This window comes from Oncorhynchus mykiss, chromosome 1 (assembly GCF_013265735.2).
Source record: "Oncorhynchus mykiss isolate Arlee chromosome 1, USDA_OmykA_1.1, whole genome shotgun sequence".
Taxonomy (NCBI): Eukaryota; Metazoa; Chordata; class Actinopteri; order Salmoniformes; family Salmonidae; genus Oncorhynchus; species Oncorhynchus mykiss.
Window position 1 is genome coordinate 21,173,718 of NC_048565.1, and position 17,767 is coordinate 21,191,484.

At 43.6% G+C, this 17,767-nt stretch overlaps 1 protein-coding gene across 9 annotated transcripts in view; it reads left to right on the forward strand.

Annotated features, from left to right (window-relative positions):
• LOC110507450 (transcriptional repressor p66-alpha) overlaps positions 1 to 17,464 on the forward strand; it is a 43,070-nt gene extending 25,606 nt beyond the window's left edge. For 2 of the 9 annotated variants that reach the window (XM_036968551.1, XM_036968372.1), the window contains exons 3-11: positions 948 to 1,077; positions 1,206 to 1,337; positions 3,060 to 3,134; positions 9,820 to 9,954; positions 10,424 to 10,618; positions 10,820 to 11,087; positions 13,073 to 13,479; positions 14,077 to 14,302; positions 14,938 to 17,464. In XM_036968551.1, the coding sequence (XP_036824446.1) occupies positions 948 to 1,077; positions 1,206 to 1,337; positions 3,060 to 3,134; positions 9,820 to 9,954; positions 10,424 to 10,618; positions 10,820 to 11,087; positions 13,073 to 13,479; positions 14,077 to 14,302; positions 14,938 to 15,077 (1,708 nt within the window). In that variant the 3' untranslated portion in view covers positions 15,078 to 17,464. The remainder of the gene's footprint in view (positions 1 to 947; positions 1,078 to 1,205; positions 1,338 to 3,059; positions 3,135 to 9,819; positions 9,955 to 10,423; positions 10,619 to 10,819; positions 11,088 to 13,072; positions 13,480 to 14,076; positions 14,303 to 14,937) is intronic. The other 7 variants (XM_036968593.1, XM_036968379.1, XM_036968626.1 and 4 more) reach the window with 5 other exon arrangements.
• The last annotated feature ends 303 nt before the right edge of the window (positions 17,465 to 17,767 follow it).

The window sequence follows — 17,767 nt, forward strand, 5'->3', positions numbered from 1 at the left end:
CCTCTGCCTCCCCTCTAAACTGAACCAGGCGTCAGCCCTGTTACCACAGTAGGGATCTGGGATGTTTTGCACCAGCCAGGGAGACTGTGCCCTTGTTGAGTGCCCTACCTTCTGCACCGTAGCCCAAGACACACGGTCAGTAAATGAGTGAGTGAGAGTGTATACAATAGGCTGGGTCCTAGCCACGTTCCCCTCTCCCCTCTCGCTTTCCCCTCCAATGTCTCCCATAGGCCTCTGCTCTGCGACTCTGGTGTCAGCAGCTGGGAGGGGTGGGTCTCTGACATACCGGGCCTCAGGCACAACTACTGTCCCTACCAAGAGTCACCAACCCCACCCACATGGTACGAGCGGGACGCCTGCTGTGTCGGGGGGGGGCGAGCATTCCATCTCCGTCGGCCTCTCTGTCACAGGCTCCACACTACATACCGCTGCTCCCCTTTGTCCTCCTCAGGCTGGAGGAAACAACAGCTAGCTACAGCCACGGAGGAAGCAATGAGGCCAGATGTAATCTCCCAGGCTGGGCCTACAACTTGGTCATAAACTCACTACTTTTGGCCCAAGTTTCTGACACTACCATACCAGTGAAAAGATATGAAGAGGAAGGCTCTTATTCAGACCGGGCTGTGAACAGAGCTCCCACTCCACTATGATGGGTCTATGAATCTCAGATCGACTTTGGTGTCCCAACAGTATCCACTCACTCGTAGATCACTGATCATTTACCGCCCTCTACTGGACGAATGCTGATTCTGTCTGTTTGCATACTGGCCGTTGTGGCCATCATTTGTAATATGATTAATGAGTGTTGTATGATCACGCACAAATGAATTTGCGTGAGGAAAGGGGGTTTGACTTTCCATATCATCTTTGCTTTCCATGTCATATTTTTTCCTACTAGTAAAGTCGAGTTTAGTTATTTCGTTTTCGTTTTTCTCTCTTCTCTCCAGTGACGTAAAGAAAGAGAGGCAGCCCCTGTCACCAAACAATGATGTCATAGTGCTGTCAGACAACGAGCTGTCCATCCCCGTCGTGAACGGCCTGAACTACTACAGAAAGACAGACACTGACCTGCTCAGGGTACGAACACACACACAGAGAACGACTCTTCTCTTTGTGCTACTCCCAATGTGTCTTCATCCATTATGGATGCAAGTCAATTCTAATGTAATTGTGTGTATGATCCCCTGCTGTCTTCCCTTGTGTAGAAGAGCAGCCCAGATGAGAGGGAGCGCATCATCAAACAGTTGAAGGAGGAGCTGAGACTCCAGGAGGCCAAGCTGGTGCTGCTGAAGAAACTACGACACAGCCAGATCCAGAAGGAGAGCACTGTTCAGAAGGTATCTAAACAAACACACACACGTACACACACATACAGTGCATTCAGAAAGTATTCAGACCCCTGTACTTTTTCAAAATGTTCTTACGTTATAGCCTTATTCTAAAATGAATTACATTTATTTTTTTCCCTCATCAATCTACACACAATACCGCATATTGACAAAGCCAGAATTGGTTTTTAGAAATGTTTGCAAATGTATTAAAAAATATATTTGAAAAAAATAATACCGTATTTACATAAGTATTCAGACGCTTTGCTATGAGACTCGTAATTGAGCTTAGCTGCATCCTGTTTCCATTGATCATCCTTGAGATGTTTTTACAACTTGATTGGAGTCCACCTGTAGTAAATTCAATTGATTGGACATGATTTGGAAAGGCACACACCTGTCTATGTAAGGTCCCACAGTTCACAGTGCATGTCAGAGCAAAAACCAAGCCATGAGGTTGAAGGAATTGTTCGTAGAGCTCCGAGACAGGATTGTGTCGAGGCACAGATCTGGGGAAGGGTACCAAAAAAGTTCTACAGCATTGAAGGCCCCCAAGAACACAGTGGCCTCCATCATTCTTAAATGGAAGAAGTTTGGAACCACCATATTCTTCCTAACAGGCCGCCCGGCCAAACAGATCAATCGGGGGAGAAGGGCCTTGGCCGGGGAGGTGACCAAGAACCTGATTGGCACTCTGACAGAGCTCCATAGTTCCTTTGAGGAGATGGGAGAACCTTCCAGAAGGACAACCATTTCTGCAGCACTCCAGCAATCAGGCATTTTATGGTGACCAGACCGAAGCCACTTCTGAGTAAAAGGCAAATGACAGCCATCTTGGAGTTTGCAAAAAGGCACCTAAAGACTAAAGACAAAATACTTTGGTCTGATGAAACCAAGATTGAACTCTTTGGCCTGAATGCCAAGCGTCACGTATGGAGGAAACCTAGCACCATTCCTACGGTGAAGCATGGTGGTGGCAGAATCATGCTGTGGGGATGTTTTTCAGTGGCAGGGGCTGGGAGACTAGTCAGGATCGAGACAAAAATGAAGGGAGCAAAGTACAGAGATTCTTGATGACAAACTGCTCAGGACCTCAGACTGGGGACAAGGTTCACCTTCCAACAGGACAACGACCCTAAGCAAACAGCCAAGACAACGCAGGAGTGACTTCGGGACAAGTCTCTGAATGTCCTTGAGTGGCCCAGCCAGAGCCCGGACTTGAACCCGATGAAACCTCTCTGGAGAGACCTGAAGATAGCTGTGCAGCAACGCTCCCCATCCATCCTGACAATGCTTGAGAGGATCTGCAGAGAAGAATGGGAGACTCCCCAAATACAGGTGTGCCAAGCTTGTGTGTCATACACAAGAAGACTTGAGGCTGTAATCGCTGCCAAAAGTGTTTCAACAAAGTACTGAGTAAAGGGTCTGGATACTTATGTAAAATTATATTTCAGTTTGTTTTATTTTAGAAATGTGCAAAAATGTCTAAAAACCTCTTTTCACTTTGTCATTATGGGGTATTGTGTGTAGATTGATGAGGGGAGAAAAACTATTTAATCAATTTTAGAATTAGGCTGTAACGTAACAAAAAGTGGAAAAGGTCAAGGGGTCTGAATATTTTCCAAATGCACTATGCACGTGCACACAGACGCACACGCACAAAGCTTGCCATCAATTGTCTGGTCTCACTCACTCTCTCTCTCTCTCTCTCTCCCTCCCTCTGTTCTCCAGCCAACCTCTGGCTCTGTGGCTACTCCTCCACCTCTGGTCAGAGGCAGCATCGCATCAGGCAAAGGACCACTACAGGTACAGACAGCTACTGCTCACCGCTACTATACAAGTCATTACATTACTGCTATTATCAGAATCACCTTTAAAAAAATTTTTTTTATACATATACCCATAATTATCCTTAGTGTGGTGCTGCCAGCAATACACAATATACAAACAGAATAGAGACACGCGTCTACTTGGACATCATACACAATATCCACCTCAATGGACATTTACCCTGCCCCCACCCAATGGACATTTACCCTGCCCCGACCCAATGGACATTTACCCTGCCCCGACCCAATGGACATTTACCCTGCCCTGACCCAATTGACATTTATCGTGCTGAATAGCCACCACTAGTCAGACCACTGCTCCCCCTGTCCCCCTCCTGGACTTCCTACCCATCCCCCCTCCCACTTCTCCCCCTATAGACATTCCCACCCCCCTCAACTGACATTTTCACTGCCCCCACCCCAATGGTAATTTATCATGTTAGTTGTAAATATGTATGTTATTATTAATTTTACTGTTTCATTCACTTCCCTTTGACCTGCACTGTTGGAGCTTGAAGCTTAAGATTTTCATTCACATCTGCAACCCTGTTCATGTGACTAATAAACTCTCTCTCTCTAAACATAACTCTGGAGTATAGGCTGATTACAGTGGGAATATACAATTTACAGAGGGGATATATCTATCTATAAACTGTGTGGTTCGAGCTTGAATGCTGATTGGCTGGAAGCCATCGTATATCAGACCGTATACCACGGGTATGACAAAACATGTATTTTTACTGCCCTAATTACATTGGTAACCAGCTTATAATAGCAATAAGGCATCACAGGGGTTTGTGGTATATGGCCAATATTCCACGGCTAAGGGTTGTGCATAAGAACAGCCCTTAGGCGTGGCATATTGGCCATATACCACACTCCCTCATGCCTTATTGCTTTAATAAGCAAAGGGAGGGATGTATAGCACATTCACACTCCTTGTAATTGTATATCAGTGTATCCATTCAACCACTAAGCACATTCAAGCCCTCTGTACTAGCTTGTTATCAGTGTGTCTGTTCAACCATGCTGTCAGAAGTAATCACTTGCATCTTGCTGGGACACAACAGCTGATGTGAAATGGCTCTGTTTTGCCTCTACCTGATATGTCTTTACAGAACGATTGATTGAATATGATGTGAAAGGGACTGGCCACTTGCCAGCAAATGCCAACAGTGATCATGTGGTATCATCACAAGATGCTTTCATGGTCAAATCTAATTTCCATTAAATCATGATTTACCTAAAAGTCTGAATTACATGTGGAACTTGCGTTAGGAGTCAACCCTCAAAGTATGGGTTGATCATGTGGTCACTTTAATAATGTTTACATACTGTTTTACCCAGTTCATCTATGTATATACGTTATTCTAGTCGAGGCCTATACTATTCAAATATTGCTGTGTATGTATGTATATATACATACATACATACATACATACATACATACAGTGCCTTGCGAAAGTATTCGGCCCCCTTGAACTTTGCGACCTTTTGCCACAATTCAGGCTTCAAACATAAAGATATGTTAATCATAAGATAATCAACAACAAGTGGGACACAATCATGAAGTGGAACGACATTTATTGGATATTTCAAACTTTTTTAACAAATCAAAAACTGAAAAATTGGGCGTGCAAAATTATTCAGCCCCTTTACTTTCAGTGCAGCAAACTCTCTCCAGAAGTTCAGTGAGGATCTCTGAATGATCAAATGTTGACCTAAATGACTAATGAGGATAAATACAATCCACCTGTGTGTAATCAAGTCTCCGTATAAATGCACCTGCACTGTGATAGTCTCAGAGGTCCGTTAAAAGCGCAGAGAGCATCATGAAGAACAAGGAACACACCAGGCAGGTCCGAGATACTGCTGTGAAGAAGTTTAAAGCCGGATTTGGATACAAAAAGATTTCCCAAGCTTTAAACATCCCAAGGAGCACTGTGCAAGCGATAATATTGAAATGGAAGGAGTATCGGACCACTGCAAATCTACCAAGACCTGGCCGTCCCTCTAAACGTTCAGCTCATACAAGGAGAAGACTGATCAGAGATGCAGCCAAGAGGCCCATGATCACTCTGGATGAACTGCAGAGATCTACAGCTGAGGTGGGAGAGACTGTCCATAGGACAACAATCAGTCGTATATTGCACAAATCTGGCCTTTATGGAAGAGTGGCAAGAAGAAAGCCATTTCTTAAAGATATCCATAAAAAGTGTTGTTTACAGTTTGCCACAAGCCACCTGGGAGACACACCAAACATGTGGAAGAAGGTGCTCTGGTCAGATGAAACCAAAATTGAACTTTTTGGCAACAATGCAAAACGTTATGTTTGGCGTAAAAGCAACACAGCTCATCACACTGAACACACCATCCCCACTGTCAAACATGGTGGTGGCAGCATCATGGTTTGGGCCTGCTTTTCTTCAGCAGGGACAGGGAAGATGGTTAAAATTGATGGGAAGATGGATGGAGCCAAATACAGGACCATTCTGGAAGAAAACCTGATGGAGTCTGCAAAAGACCTGAGACTGGGACGGAGATTTGTCTTCCAACAAGACAATGATCCAAAACATAAAGCAAAATCTACAATGGAATGGTTCAATGGAAAGTCCAGACCTGAATCCAATCGAGAATCTGTGGAAAGAACTGAAAACTGCTGTTCACAAATGCTCTCCATCCAACCTCACTGAGCTCGAGCTGTTTTGCAAGGAGGAATGGGAAAAAATGTCAGTCTCTCGATGTGCAAAACTGATAGACATACCCCAAGCAACTTACAGCTGTAATCGCAGCAAAAGGTGGCGCTACAAAGTATTAACTTAAGGGGGCTGAATAATTTTGCACACCCAATTTTTCAGTTTTTGATTTGTTAAAAAAGTTTGAAATATCCAATAAATGTCGTTCCACTTCATGATTGTGTCCCACTTGTTGTTGATTCTTCACAAAAAAATACAGTTTTATATCTTTATGTTTGAAGCCTGAAATGTGGCAAAAGGTCGCAAAGTTCAAGGGGGCCGAATACTTTCGCAAGGCACTGTATATACATATAAATAATGTATATGTGTATATATATAATGTATATGTGTGTATGTATATGTGTGTGTATATATATATACATACATACATACATACATACATACATACATACATACATGCATGCATACATACATACATACATACATACATACATACATACATACATACATACATACATACATACATACATACATACATACATACATACATACATACATACATACATACATACATATTCTTCAGATAGAAAATGCAGTCTATCAATATACTGTCCATAATGCTTATACATCCTGTCATATCTATATCTATACATACAGTACCAGTCAAAAGTTTGGCACACCTACTCATTCCAGGGTTTTCCTTTATGGTTACTATTTTCTACATTGTAGATTAATAGTGAAGACATCAACTATGAAATAACACATGGAATCATGTAGTAACCAAAAAAGTGTTAAACAAATGAAAATATATTTGAGATTCTTCAAAGTAGCCAACCTTTGCCTTGAAGACAGCTTTGCACACTCTTGGCATTCTCTCAACCAGCTTCATGAGGTAGTCACCTTGAATGCATTTGAATTTACAGGTGTCTTGTTAAAAGTTAACTTGTGCAATTTCTTTCCTCAATGCGTTTGAGCCAATCAGTTGTGTTGTGACAAGGTAGGGGTGGTATAAAGAAGATAGCCCGATTTGGTAAAATACCAAATCCATGTTATGGCAAGAACACCTCAAATAAGCAAAGAGAAACGACAGTCCATCATTACTTTAAGACATGAAGGCCAGTCAATCTGGAAAATTAAAGAACTTTGAAAGTTTCTTCAAGTGCAGTCGCAAAAACCATCAAGTTTCTCTGATGAAACTGCCGCCATTGAGGACTGCCACAGGAAAGGAAGAACCAGAGTTACCTCTGCTGCAGAGTTCAATAGAGTTGTCAACCCCAGAAATTGCAGCCCAAATAAATGCTTCAAAGTTCAAGTAACAGACACATCTCAACATCAACTGCTCAGAGGAGACTCCGTGAATCAGGCCTTCATGATTTCTGCAAAGAAACCCCTACTAAAGGACACAAATAATAAGAAGAGACTTGCTTGGGACAAGAAACACAAGCGATGGACATTAGACGGGTGGAAATCTGTCCTTTGGTCTGATGAGTCCAAATTGGAGATTTTTGGTTCCAACCACCGTTTCCTTGAGAGACGCAGAGTAGGTGAACGGATGATCTCCATGTGTGGTTCCTACCGTGAAGCATGGAGGAGGTGTGATGGTGTGGGGGTACTTTGCTGGTGACACTGTCTGTGATTTATTTAGAATTTAAGGCACATTTAACCAGCATGGCTACAACAGCATTCTGCAGTGATACGCCATCCCATCTGGTTTGGACTTAGTGGGGGACTATCATTTGTTTTTCAACAGGACAAACACCTCCAGGCTGTGTATGGGCTATTTGACCAAGAAAGAGAGTGATGGAGGGCTGCATCAGATGACCTGGCCTCCACAATCACCTGACCTCAACCCAATTGGGATGAGTAGGACTGCAGAGTGAAGGAAAAGCAGCCAACAAGTACTCAGAATATGTGGGAACACCTTCAAGACTGTTGGAAAAGCATTCCAGTTGAAGCTGGTTGAGAGAATGCCAAGAATGTGCAAAGCTGGCAAAGGGTGGCTACTTCGAAGAATCTTAAATATAACATTTTGATTTAATTTTATTTTTTGTTACTACACGATTCCATGTGTTATTTCATAATTTTGATGTCACTTATTTTACAATGTAAAAATAAAGAACAACCCTTGAATAAGTTTGTGTGTCCAAACTTTGGCTGGTAATGTACAGTGGGGCAAAAAATTATTTAGTCAGCCACCAATTGTGCAAGTTCTCCCACTTAAAAAGATGAGAGAGACCTGTAATTTTCATCATAGGTACACTTAAACTATGACAGACAAAATGAGGGGAAAAAATCCAGAAAATCATATTGTAGGATTTTTAATGAATTTATTTGCAAATTATGGTGGAAAATAAGTATTTGGTCACCTACAAACCAGCAAGATTTCTGCCTTTCACAGACCTGTAACTTCTTCAAGAGGCTCCTCTGTCCTCCACTCGTTACCTGTATTAATGGCACCTGTTTGAACTTGTTATCAGTATAAAAGACACCTGTCCACAACCTCAAACAGTCACACTCCAAACTCCACTATGGCCAAGACCAAAGAGCTGTCAAAGGACACCAGAAACAAAATTGTAGACCTGTACCAGGCTGGGAAGACTGAATCTGCAATAGGCAAGCAGCTTGGTTTGAAGAAATCAACTGTGGGAGCAATTATTAGGAAATGGAAGACATACAAGACCACTGATAATCTCCCTCGATCTGGGGCTCCACGCAAGATCTCACCCCGTGGGGTCAAAATGATCATAAAAACGGTGAGCAAAAATCCCAGAACCACACAGGGGGATCTAGTGAATGACCTGCAGAGAGCTGGGACCAAAGTAACAAAGCCTACCATCAGTAACACACTACGCCGCCAGGGACTCAAATCCTGCAGTGCCAGACGTGTCCAGGCCTGTCTGAAGTTCGCTAGAGAGCATTTGGATGATCCAGAAGTAGATTGGGAGAATGTCATATGGTCAGATGAAACCAAAATATAACTTTTTGGTAAAAACTCAACTCGTCGTGTTTGGAGGACAAAGAGTTGCTGAGTTGCATCCAAAGAACACCGTACCTACTGTGAAGCATGGGGGTGGAAACATCATGCTTTGGGGCTGTTTTTCTGCAAAGGGACCAGGACGACTGATCCGTGTAAAGGAAAGAATGAATGGGGCCATGTATTGTGAGATTTTGAGTGAAAACCTCCTTCCATCAGCAAGGGCATTGAAGATGAAATGTGGCTGGGTCTTTCAGCATGACAATGATCCCAAACACACCGCCCGGGCAACGAAGGAGTGGCTTCGTAAGAAGCATTTCAAGGTCCTGGAGTGGCCTAGCCAGTCTCCAGATCTCAACCCCATAGAAAATCTTTGGAGGGAGTTGAAAGTCTGTGTTGCCCAGCAACAGCCCCAAAACATCACTGCTCTAGAGGAGATCTGCATGGAGGAATGGGCCAAAATACCAGCAACAGTGTGTGAAAACCTTGTGAAGACTTACAGAAAATGTTTGACCCCTGTCATCGCCAACAAAGGGTATATAACTTGTGTTATTGACCAAATACTTATTTTCCACCATAATTTGCAAATAAATTCATAAATAATCCTACAATGTGATTTTCAGGATTGTATTTTCTAATTTTGTCTGTCATAGTTGAAGTGTACCTATGATGAAAATTACTGGCCTCATTTTTTTTAAGTGGGAGAACTTGCACAATTGTTGGCTGACTAAATACTTTTTTGCCCCACTGTATGTATACACACACACACACACACACACACTTTGGACTCTGATATTGCGCATCCTAATATTTCTTAATTCCATTCTTTTACTTTTAGATTGTGTTTTGTTCGATATTTCTGCACAGTTGGAGCTAGGAGCACAAGCATATCACTTCACCCGCAATTACGTCTGCTAAATGTTTGTGTATGCAATTAATAAAATTTGATTTGATTGTGTAAAGTTTAAACCCTGGTTTTGTTTTGTGTCCAGGTGTCGTCAGGCCGTAGCTCAGGCATAGTGATCCCTCCTCCATTAGTCCGGGGTGGGCAGCACGTCCCGTCCAAACTGAACTCCCAGACTGTCATGCCACCCCTCGTCAGAGGGGCACAGGTAATTTATACTCTGGTGATTACTGTTTAAACTTATTTTATTGTTGTCTTATGCAATGTGACTTATTAATATGAATTCTATATCTGTGTATTTTTTCATAATGTTTTTCTGCTACTTTCATGCTGTAAAACACATTATTCCTTGGCAGTGAACTCTCTCTAAGTAATAGACTAAATGCACAATACTAGTTGGTTCTACACGCATTGTGCTTGTCAGTCTATTCCAGTAAATTAATTTTTACAGTGATATGGATATTGACATATTTTCTCTCAATGTCCTTTCAATTCAATGGGCTTTGGGCAGTGAGAAGACACAAAACAATATCAACTAAAAACAACTAGAAATTAACAGTAAACATTACACTCTCCTCTTTCTGTCCCTCTCCCTGTGTGTGTGACTCCACTTCCCCCTTCTCCTCTCCTTATTTCCTGCCGTGTGTGTGTGTGTGTGTGTGTGTGTGTGTGTGTGTGTGTAACATTGTCAGCCCATTGCGGTGTCTCCCCAGCAGATCGCGTCCTTGCGGCAGCAGCAGCACTCTGGGTCGGCCCCCCCTCCCCTGCTGCTGGCCCCCAGGGCCTCGGTCCCCAACGTCCAGGTGCAGGGTCAGAGGGTCATCCAGCAGGGCCTTATCAGGGTGGCCAATGTCCCCAACACCAACGTCCTGGTCAACATACCACAGGTCAGAACACACTATCACCCAGGTCAGACAGAAACATTACTACATTATTGCCAGGTCACCAGTGTACTGGCCAGCATCTTACATTAAGTCCTCTTCCAAAACGCACATTTCAGAAATGCATCCCCACAGTGTTGGACTCCCAACAGCACTATTTCTTCATCTAATTTCATCCTGACTAGTGAGCGTGTCTCTTTTTCCCAGGGCTCTCAGAAGGGCTCATCTGTGACGTCTCAGGCCGCGATGGGCAGTGGCGTGTCCACGGTCCAGGCCAACGAGTCCCCGGCTGCTCGCCAGGCGGCCGCCAAGCTTGCGTTGCGTAAGCAGCTGGAGAAAACACTGCTGGAGATCCCTCCTCCCAAACCTCCCGCGCCCGAGCGCAACTTCCTGCCGTCAGCAGCCAACAACGAGTTCATCTACCTGATGGGCCTGGAGGAGGTGGTGCAGAACCTGCTGGACACACTGGGACGGGGTGGGTTTATACTTTAATCAAACATATTGATTCCTTGCGTCAGCACAAGGTCTTTATGGTGGCAGTAGTAGTCTTAGCTAATCTCTTAGTGAGTTGTTTGTTGGCTGCCATGGGTTCTTCTCATTCTAGCACCTTGCTCTATTTGAAAAGTTTATTTTTTAAATTTTTTATTTCACCTTTATTTAACCAGGTAGGCTAGTTGAGAACAAGTTCTCATTTACAACTGCGACCTGGCCAAGATAAAGCATAGCAGTTTGAACAGACAACAGCACAGAGTTACACATGGAGTAAACAATAAACAAGTCAATAACACAGTAGAAAAAAATAAAAAAAGAGTCTATATACATTGTGTGTAAAAGGCATGAGGAGGTAAGCGAATAATTACAATTTTGCAGATTAACACTGGAGTGATAAATGATCAGATGGTCATGTGTAGGTAGAGATACTGGTGTGCAAAAGAGCAGAAAAGTAAATAAATATAAACAGTATGGGGATGAGGTAGGTAAATTGGGTGGGCTATTTACCGATGGACTATGTATAGCTGCAGCGATCGGTTAGCTGCTCAGTTAGCAGATGTTTAAAGTTGGTGAGGGAGATAAAAGTCTCCAACTTCAGAGATTTTTGCAATTCGTTCCAGTCACAGGCAGCAGAGAACTGGAAGGAAAGGCGGCCAAATGAGGTGTTGGCTTTAGGGATGTTCAGTGAGATACACCTGCTGGAGCGCGTGCTACGGGTGGGTGTTGCCATCGTGACCAGTGAACTGAGATAAGGCGGAGCTTTACCTAGCATGGACTTGTAGATGACCTGGAGCCAGTGGGTCTGGCGACGAATACGTAGCGAGGGCCAGCCGACTAGAGCATACAGGTCGCAGTGGTGGGTGGTATAAGGTGCTTTAGTAACAAAACGGATGGCACTGTGATAAACTGCATCCAGTTTGCTGAGTAGAGTATTGGAAGCTATTTTGTAGATGACATCGCCGAAGTCGAGGATCGGTAGGATAGTCAGTTTTACTAGGGTAAGTTTGGCGGCGTGAGTGAAGGAGGCTTTGTTGCGGAATAGAAAGCCGACTCTAGATTTGATTTTGGATTGGAGATGTTTGATATTATCTTGGCCAGGTCGCAGTTGCAAATGAGAACTTGTTCTCAACTAGCCTACCTGGTTAAATAAAGGTGAAATAAAATAAAAAATAAAATATGAGTCCGGAAGTAGAGTTTACAGTCTAGCCAGACACCTAGGTACTTATAGATGTCCACATATTCTAGGTCGGAACCATCCAGGGTGGTGATGCTAGTCGGGCGTGCGGGTGCAGGCAGCGAACGGTTGAAAAGCATGCATTTGGTTTTACTAGCGTTTAAGAGCAGTTGGAGGCCACGGAAGGAGTGTTGTATGGCGTTGAAGCTCGTTTGGAGGTTAGATAGCACAGTGTCCAAGGAAGGGCCAGAAGTATACAGAATGGTGTCGTCTGCGTAGAGGTGGATCAGGGAATCGCCCGCAGCAAGAGCAACATCATTGATATATACAGAAAAAAAATTTGGCCCGAGAATTGAACCCTGTGGCACCCCCCATAGAGACTGCCAGAGGACCGGACAACATGCCCTCAGATTTGACACACTGAACCCTGTCTGCAAAGTAGTTGGTGAACCAGGCAAGGCGGTCGTTAGAAAAACCGAGGCTACTGAGTCTGCCGATAAGAATATGGTGATTGACAGAGTCGAAAGCCTTGGCCAGGTCGATGAAGACGGCTGCACAGTACTGTCTTTTATCGATGGCGGTTATGATATCGTTTAGTACCTTGAGCGTGGCTGAGGTGCAACCGTGACTGGCTCGGAAACCCGATTGCACAGCGGAGAAGGTACATTGGGATTCGAGATGGTCAGTGATCTGTTTGTTGACTTGGCTTTCGTAGACCATAGATAGGCAGGGCAGGATGGATATAGGCCTAAGGTACATAATACTGACATGTCATTTTTTGGTATTTCACTCAGGCAAGAAACAGGGTCAGTCAGTGGCCCTGGCGACCCCCATCCCCATGGAGCCGCACACCTGCGCCCAGTGCAAGACGGATTTCACGTCGTGCTGGCGCTCAGAGAAGAGCGGCCCCGTCCTGTGCGACCAGTGCATGTCGTCCAACCTCAAGAAAGCCCTGAAGGCGCAGCACACCAACCGTCTGAAGGCGGCCTTCGTCAAGGCCCTGCAGCAGGAGCAGGAAGTAGAGCAGCGGATCCTCCAGCAGGCCGCCACCCCCGTCTCCAAAATGCCCTCTTCTTCCTCAAGGATGAAGAGTGAGCAGCAGCAGCATGTGCTGGTGTCTCAACAGTACAAGCAGGCGAGAGCCCAGCTCCAGCAGCATAGAGGCACGCCTATGGCCCGCCACCACTCCTCCATCAAGCAGGTCAGCAGTGGGACACAACACAAACGCTACACACCAGTGGTGTAAAAATACGTTCAAGTACTACTTAAGTCGTTTTTTGGGGCATCTGTACTTCACTATTTATAACAACTTTTACTTCACTACATTCCTAAAAAAAAGTATGTACTTTTTACTCCTTACATTTTCCCTTCAACCAAAAAGTACTCGTTACATTTTAAATGCTTAGCAGGAAAGTAAAATGTCCTAATTCACACACTTATCAAGAGAACATCAGTGGTCATCCCTACTGCCACTGATCACTAAACAGACATGCTTCATTTGTAATGATGTTTGAGTGTTGAAGTCTACCCCTGGTTATCCGTAAATAAAAAACAAGAAAATGGCACCATCTGGTTTGCCTAATGTAAGAAATTTGAAATGATTATACCTTTTACTTTTGATAATTAAGTATATTTAAAACCAAATACTTTTACTCTCACTACCAACTCATAAGGAAGGGGAAGCTTGTCTGGTGTACATTTTTTGATTCCTGGAAGAAGAAAAAAACTGTGGCATACTTTTTGAGTCTATGAACACATTGGTTAATTACTAACGTTCCTGTTTTCTCCCTTCTCTCAGAGCTCTGGTCAGATGTCCCGTAGTGTGCAGCAGGTGGTAGGGTCTCGCGGTGTCACTCACTCGTTCTCCACGTCCTCTCAGCAGCTGCAGAACGCTGTGACCGCAGCGTCGCTGGTCAGCAGGCCAGGTAAGCATGCCATGCGCCCGGTGCAGGGGACAAAGGGCAGCAGCAGTAACTCCTCAGCCGACCCCAACGCCTGGAGGAAGCAGACCACCGGGAACTCAGGTAGATGAACCTCTACAGAACAGAGACAAGCCTGTCCTCACCTCCTTTCTCTCTGCATCTGTTCTCTTCTCTCGCCATTCTCTCCCTACCTAGTGACCTGAAATGCATCATGGGTTCACTAAAGGTTGTGGAAGGTTTGTTTTTACTTCAATGTGGTGACAGTCAGTCTGATATGATTAGCAAGCTGTCCCCCTCTCTCTCTCTCCCCTTGCCTTTCCTGTGTTATTAACAGGTGGTGGGTTAGACTCATTGTTAGAATGTAGAATTGTTTCATTCATTGGGGCCTTCTACAGGTTGGGTGGTAGTCAGCCTAGCAGTTAAAAGCCTTAGGCCAGAAACTGAAAGATCTCTAGTTCTAATCCCAGAGCCGATTAGGTGAAAAGCCTGTGCCCTTGAGCAAGGCACTTAACCCTAATTGGTTTTGTAAGTTGCTCTGGCTAAGTGACTAAAATGTAATTGTGTCCTTTTATTCTGCTATGGCTGTATAGCCTGCAGACAGGCTAAATGATGGTGCAGGGTCTGGCTGTATAGCCTGCAGACAGGCTAACTGATGGTACAGGGTGTTTGAGATATCTGCTTTTTGGGCTTGGTTCCTGTCCTGTATACTCACTGCTGTGGTTGTTGTCTTCCTTCAGGTGTGACCATGGGCTATGTGAACCCCAGCCTGTCTGTCCACAAGACCACCACCTCAGCCAACCTGGAGCGCCAGAGAGAGTACCTCCTGGACATGATTCCCTCCCGCTCCATCTCCCAGACAGCCAACACATGGAAATAACACCACCACTTATTATCAATCTTAATAATAGTCATTCTCATGATTAACCTAACAATGGAATCCTCTTGGGAAAACAAACACCAGATGATCTACACTGGAGTTATGAAATAAAAACAATTCCCACCATCTTCCTCTGATGTCCGGAGTCTTCAGTTCCATTGTGGAGTACTGGTGTTACTGGGACAGTACAGGGCTCTGAGATACGCTACATCCCATGGGTCAAAGGGGTTGCATGGACTTCATCTCTCTCAAACAGTTTTGGTGCCCATCTGCCCTGTCCTCCATGGTCAGTTCTGATCTTCACACATTCGCACTGAGAGGGATGGATGTCCCAGGCCAGAAGTATCTTTGGCTCTGCAGGTGACAGGACAGTTAACGCCCCCCCTCCCTTCTACCTGGAAGAGCCAGGACCGGGTCTCTCTCTGGCCTCACTGACTGACTGAGTCTAGAGGACCATCCACGGAATATGAAAATGGCTTCAGCTTTGCAAAAACAAAATAATAAAAAAGACTTGGGGAAAAAAATCGAAACCTCTATACATACAGACTGCTTCTTTTGAGTCGACAGTGGTGCAGAACTGAGGAGAAGCCTACAGTGTGTCTGGTTATTTTGTATGGTTGAATGTTAGATTTATTTTATTTTTTTCTGTAAATCATATCCTGTGTCGAGAGATTGTACCATTTTGGAACTGGACTCATGGAGGTCTGTGTTTGAAAGGTAACATTACTGTTGAGGTGGTTTTACATCTGATAGTTTAGTGTAAACATTTTTAAAAAACTTGTTTTCTAAGCTGAAAAAAACATGAAGTAACTGACTTAATACTGTATGTACAAACACAGAACATATTGTGGGAGGACTATTCTTGAAAATAGTTTTGAAAAAATGTTACCTTCCAAAGAAATTGTTGCACCCAAATGATCCCTTCTTTCTTCTGTTTTAACCCTCGGCGTTAAAATAAAGACGGGATGTACTTGTTTTCCTGAAATGCAAGAGAGGGGGAAGGGACGTGATCTTATGAAATCATTTTGCTTTTAGTCATCGGTTGTGGTGCATTACTTTTCCTCTAGGCAAATGCCGTCTCTGGGTGTAGTTGTAGGGTCATTAGTTAAGATATTGTTTACGCCCTCAGTTCCAATGGATCTACTCTAGATTACATGTGTCCAGCGGTTCCTACACACCCACTCATTGATCTAAAAGGCTGGACAGCTTTCAGAATGTAGTTATGTGAAAACCTAGCAACATTATACTTTTAGTATTTTCTTTTACAAAGGTGAGTGTATGAGTTGTCACCCCTTAATTAGCTAGCTAGTCCATCTGGTGGTAAAGCCAGCGGTATTTTACTTTTATAGGTGGTGCAATACAGGGCGAGAAGCTGTTGAAAAATGCACCATGCTTACAAAGCTCCCTCAGAAGGAATAAGACAGGGCCGTGTCAGTATATGAGGGCTTATGAGGTTACGCTTCTGTATCAAAACAACATGGTTCAGAACTACACCACAGTTCAGTGGCCTAGTAGAAATGAATCTGAAAGGAAATGATCAAACAATGCTACAATTTAGGTTGTATCTCAATGTCTTGTGCAGCCACATTCATGTTTCATTTTGTTTCCTATAAAATGTCCATGCTTTCTCCTGATGATATGTTTTGATAGCAGTGTGTGTGTCCTTAGACAGTACAGTCTTAATTAATACATTTTCATATGAACCCTGTTGTTTTCTGTAACCTTAAGCTATTTGTCTGACCACCTATTATCATAATTTTGTTACCTTGTTTTTTCATAGCTGCCCCTAGATCAGATTTCAGATGGATTGATTTGCTTGCATCTCGAATAACACCACATTCTCCATATAGTGAACTACTTAAAGAGCTGTGAGTAAAAGTGTTCAACTATATAGGGTGTAATTTGGGATTTGCCTGTTTTGTCAATCTCTTGGAGCCCTGCTCTCAGAAACATGATGGCTGATGGTGATTGTCTTGGCCAGTGTTCCAGTGGTTATAGCTAGAACGGCTACAGCTTATTTGTCGAATTGGCCAAAAATGACTTCATAGCAGGTTAGGAGAATTAGGTTAAGGTTAGGAAAAGGATTAGGGTTCGCGAAAATACAAAAACTTTCGATGTAAATTTCACATAAGCTGTATCCATCTAGCAAAATGACCTGTTCCAGGCTGCTGGTGCAGCAGCCACTACTGTGCTGTCCTGAATACTGCCGGCTGCAGTTCGACAACCAAACACCATTCCGTTTTACCAGGGGTGCTAGTACTGTTTAGACTAAAGCATAGCACCTAACCCTGAAAACTTTTCTTTTTTCTTTCTTTACAAGAAATGCTTCTATTTGTTTTAGATTTTTTTCCTGTCAAGTAATAATAATAAAACGAATTTTAAACCCATTTTTATTCTGGGGATTGTGTATTGTTAGTGTCTAATATTGACTTGAATGACTTGCTGACGTTTGAAATGTTCACATTTTTTGTATTGGATTGCACCTTGTAGTTTATATCATGATCAGGCTTATTGGCCTGACCTTTCAAATCCATATGTCACAAGGGATTACGTATTTATTGCACTCAAATGCAGCATCAATTGAAGTTGCCCAAGATTGATCAGATGTTTCAGTCTAAAATTCAAACGATGGGCCTATATGGAAAAAGCTGTAACATTAAAATGACAGTAATCCACGTAGGTGCAGCAGC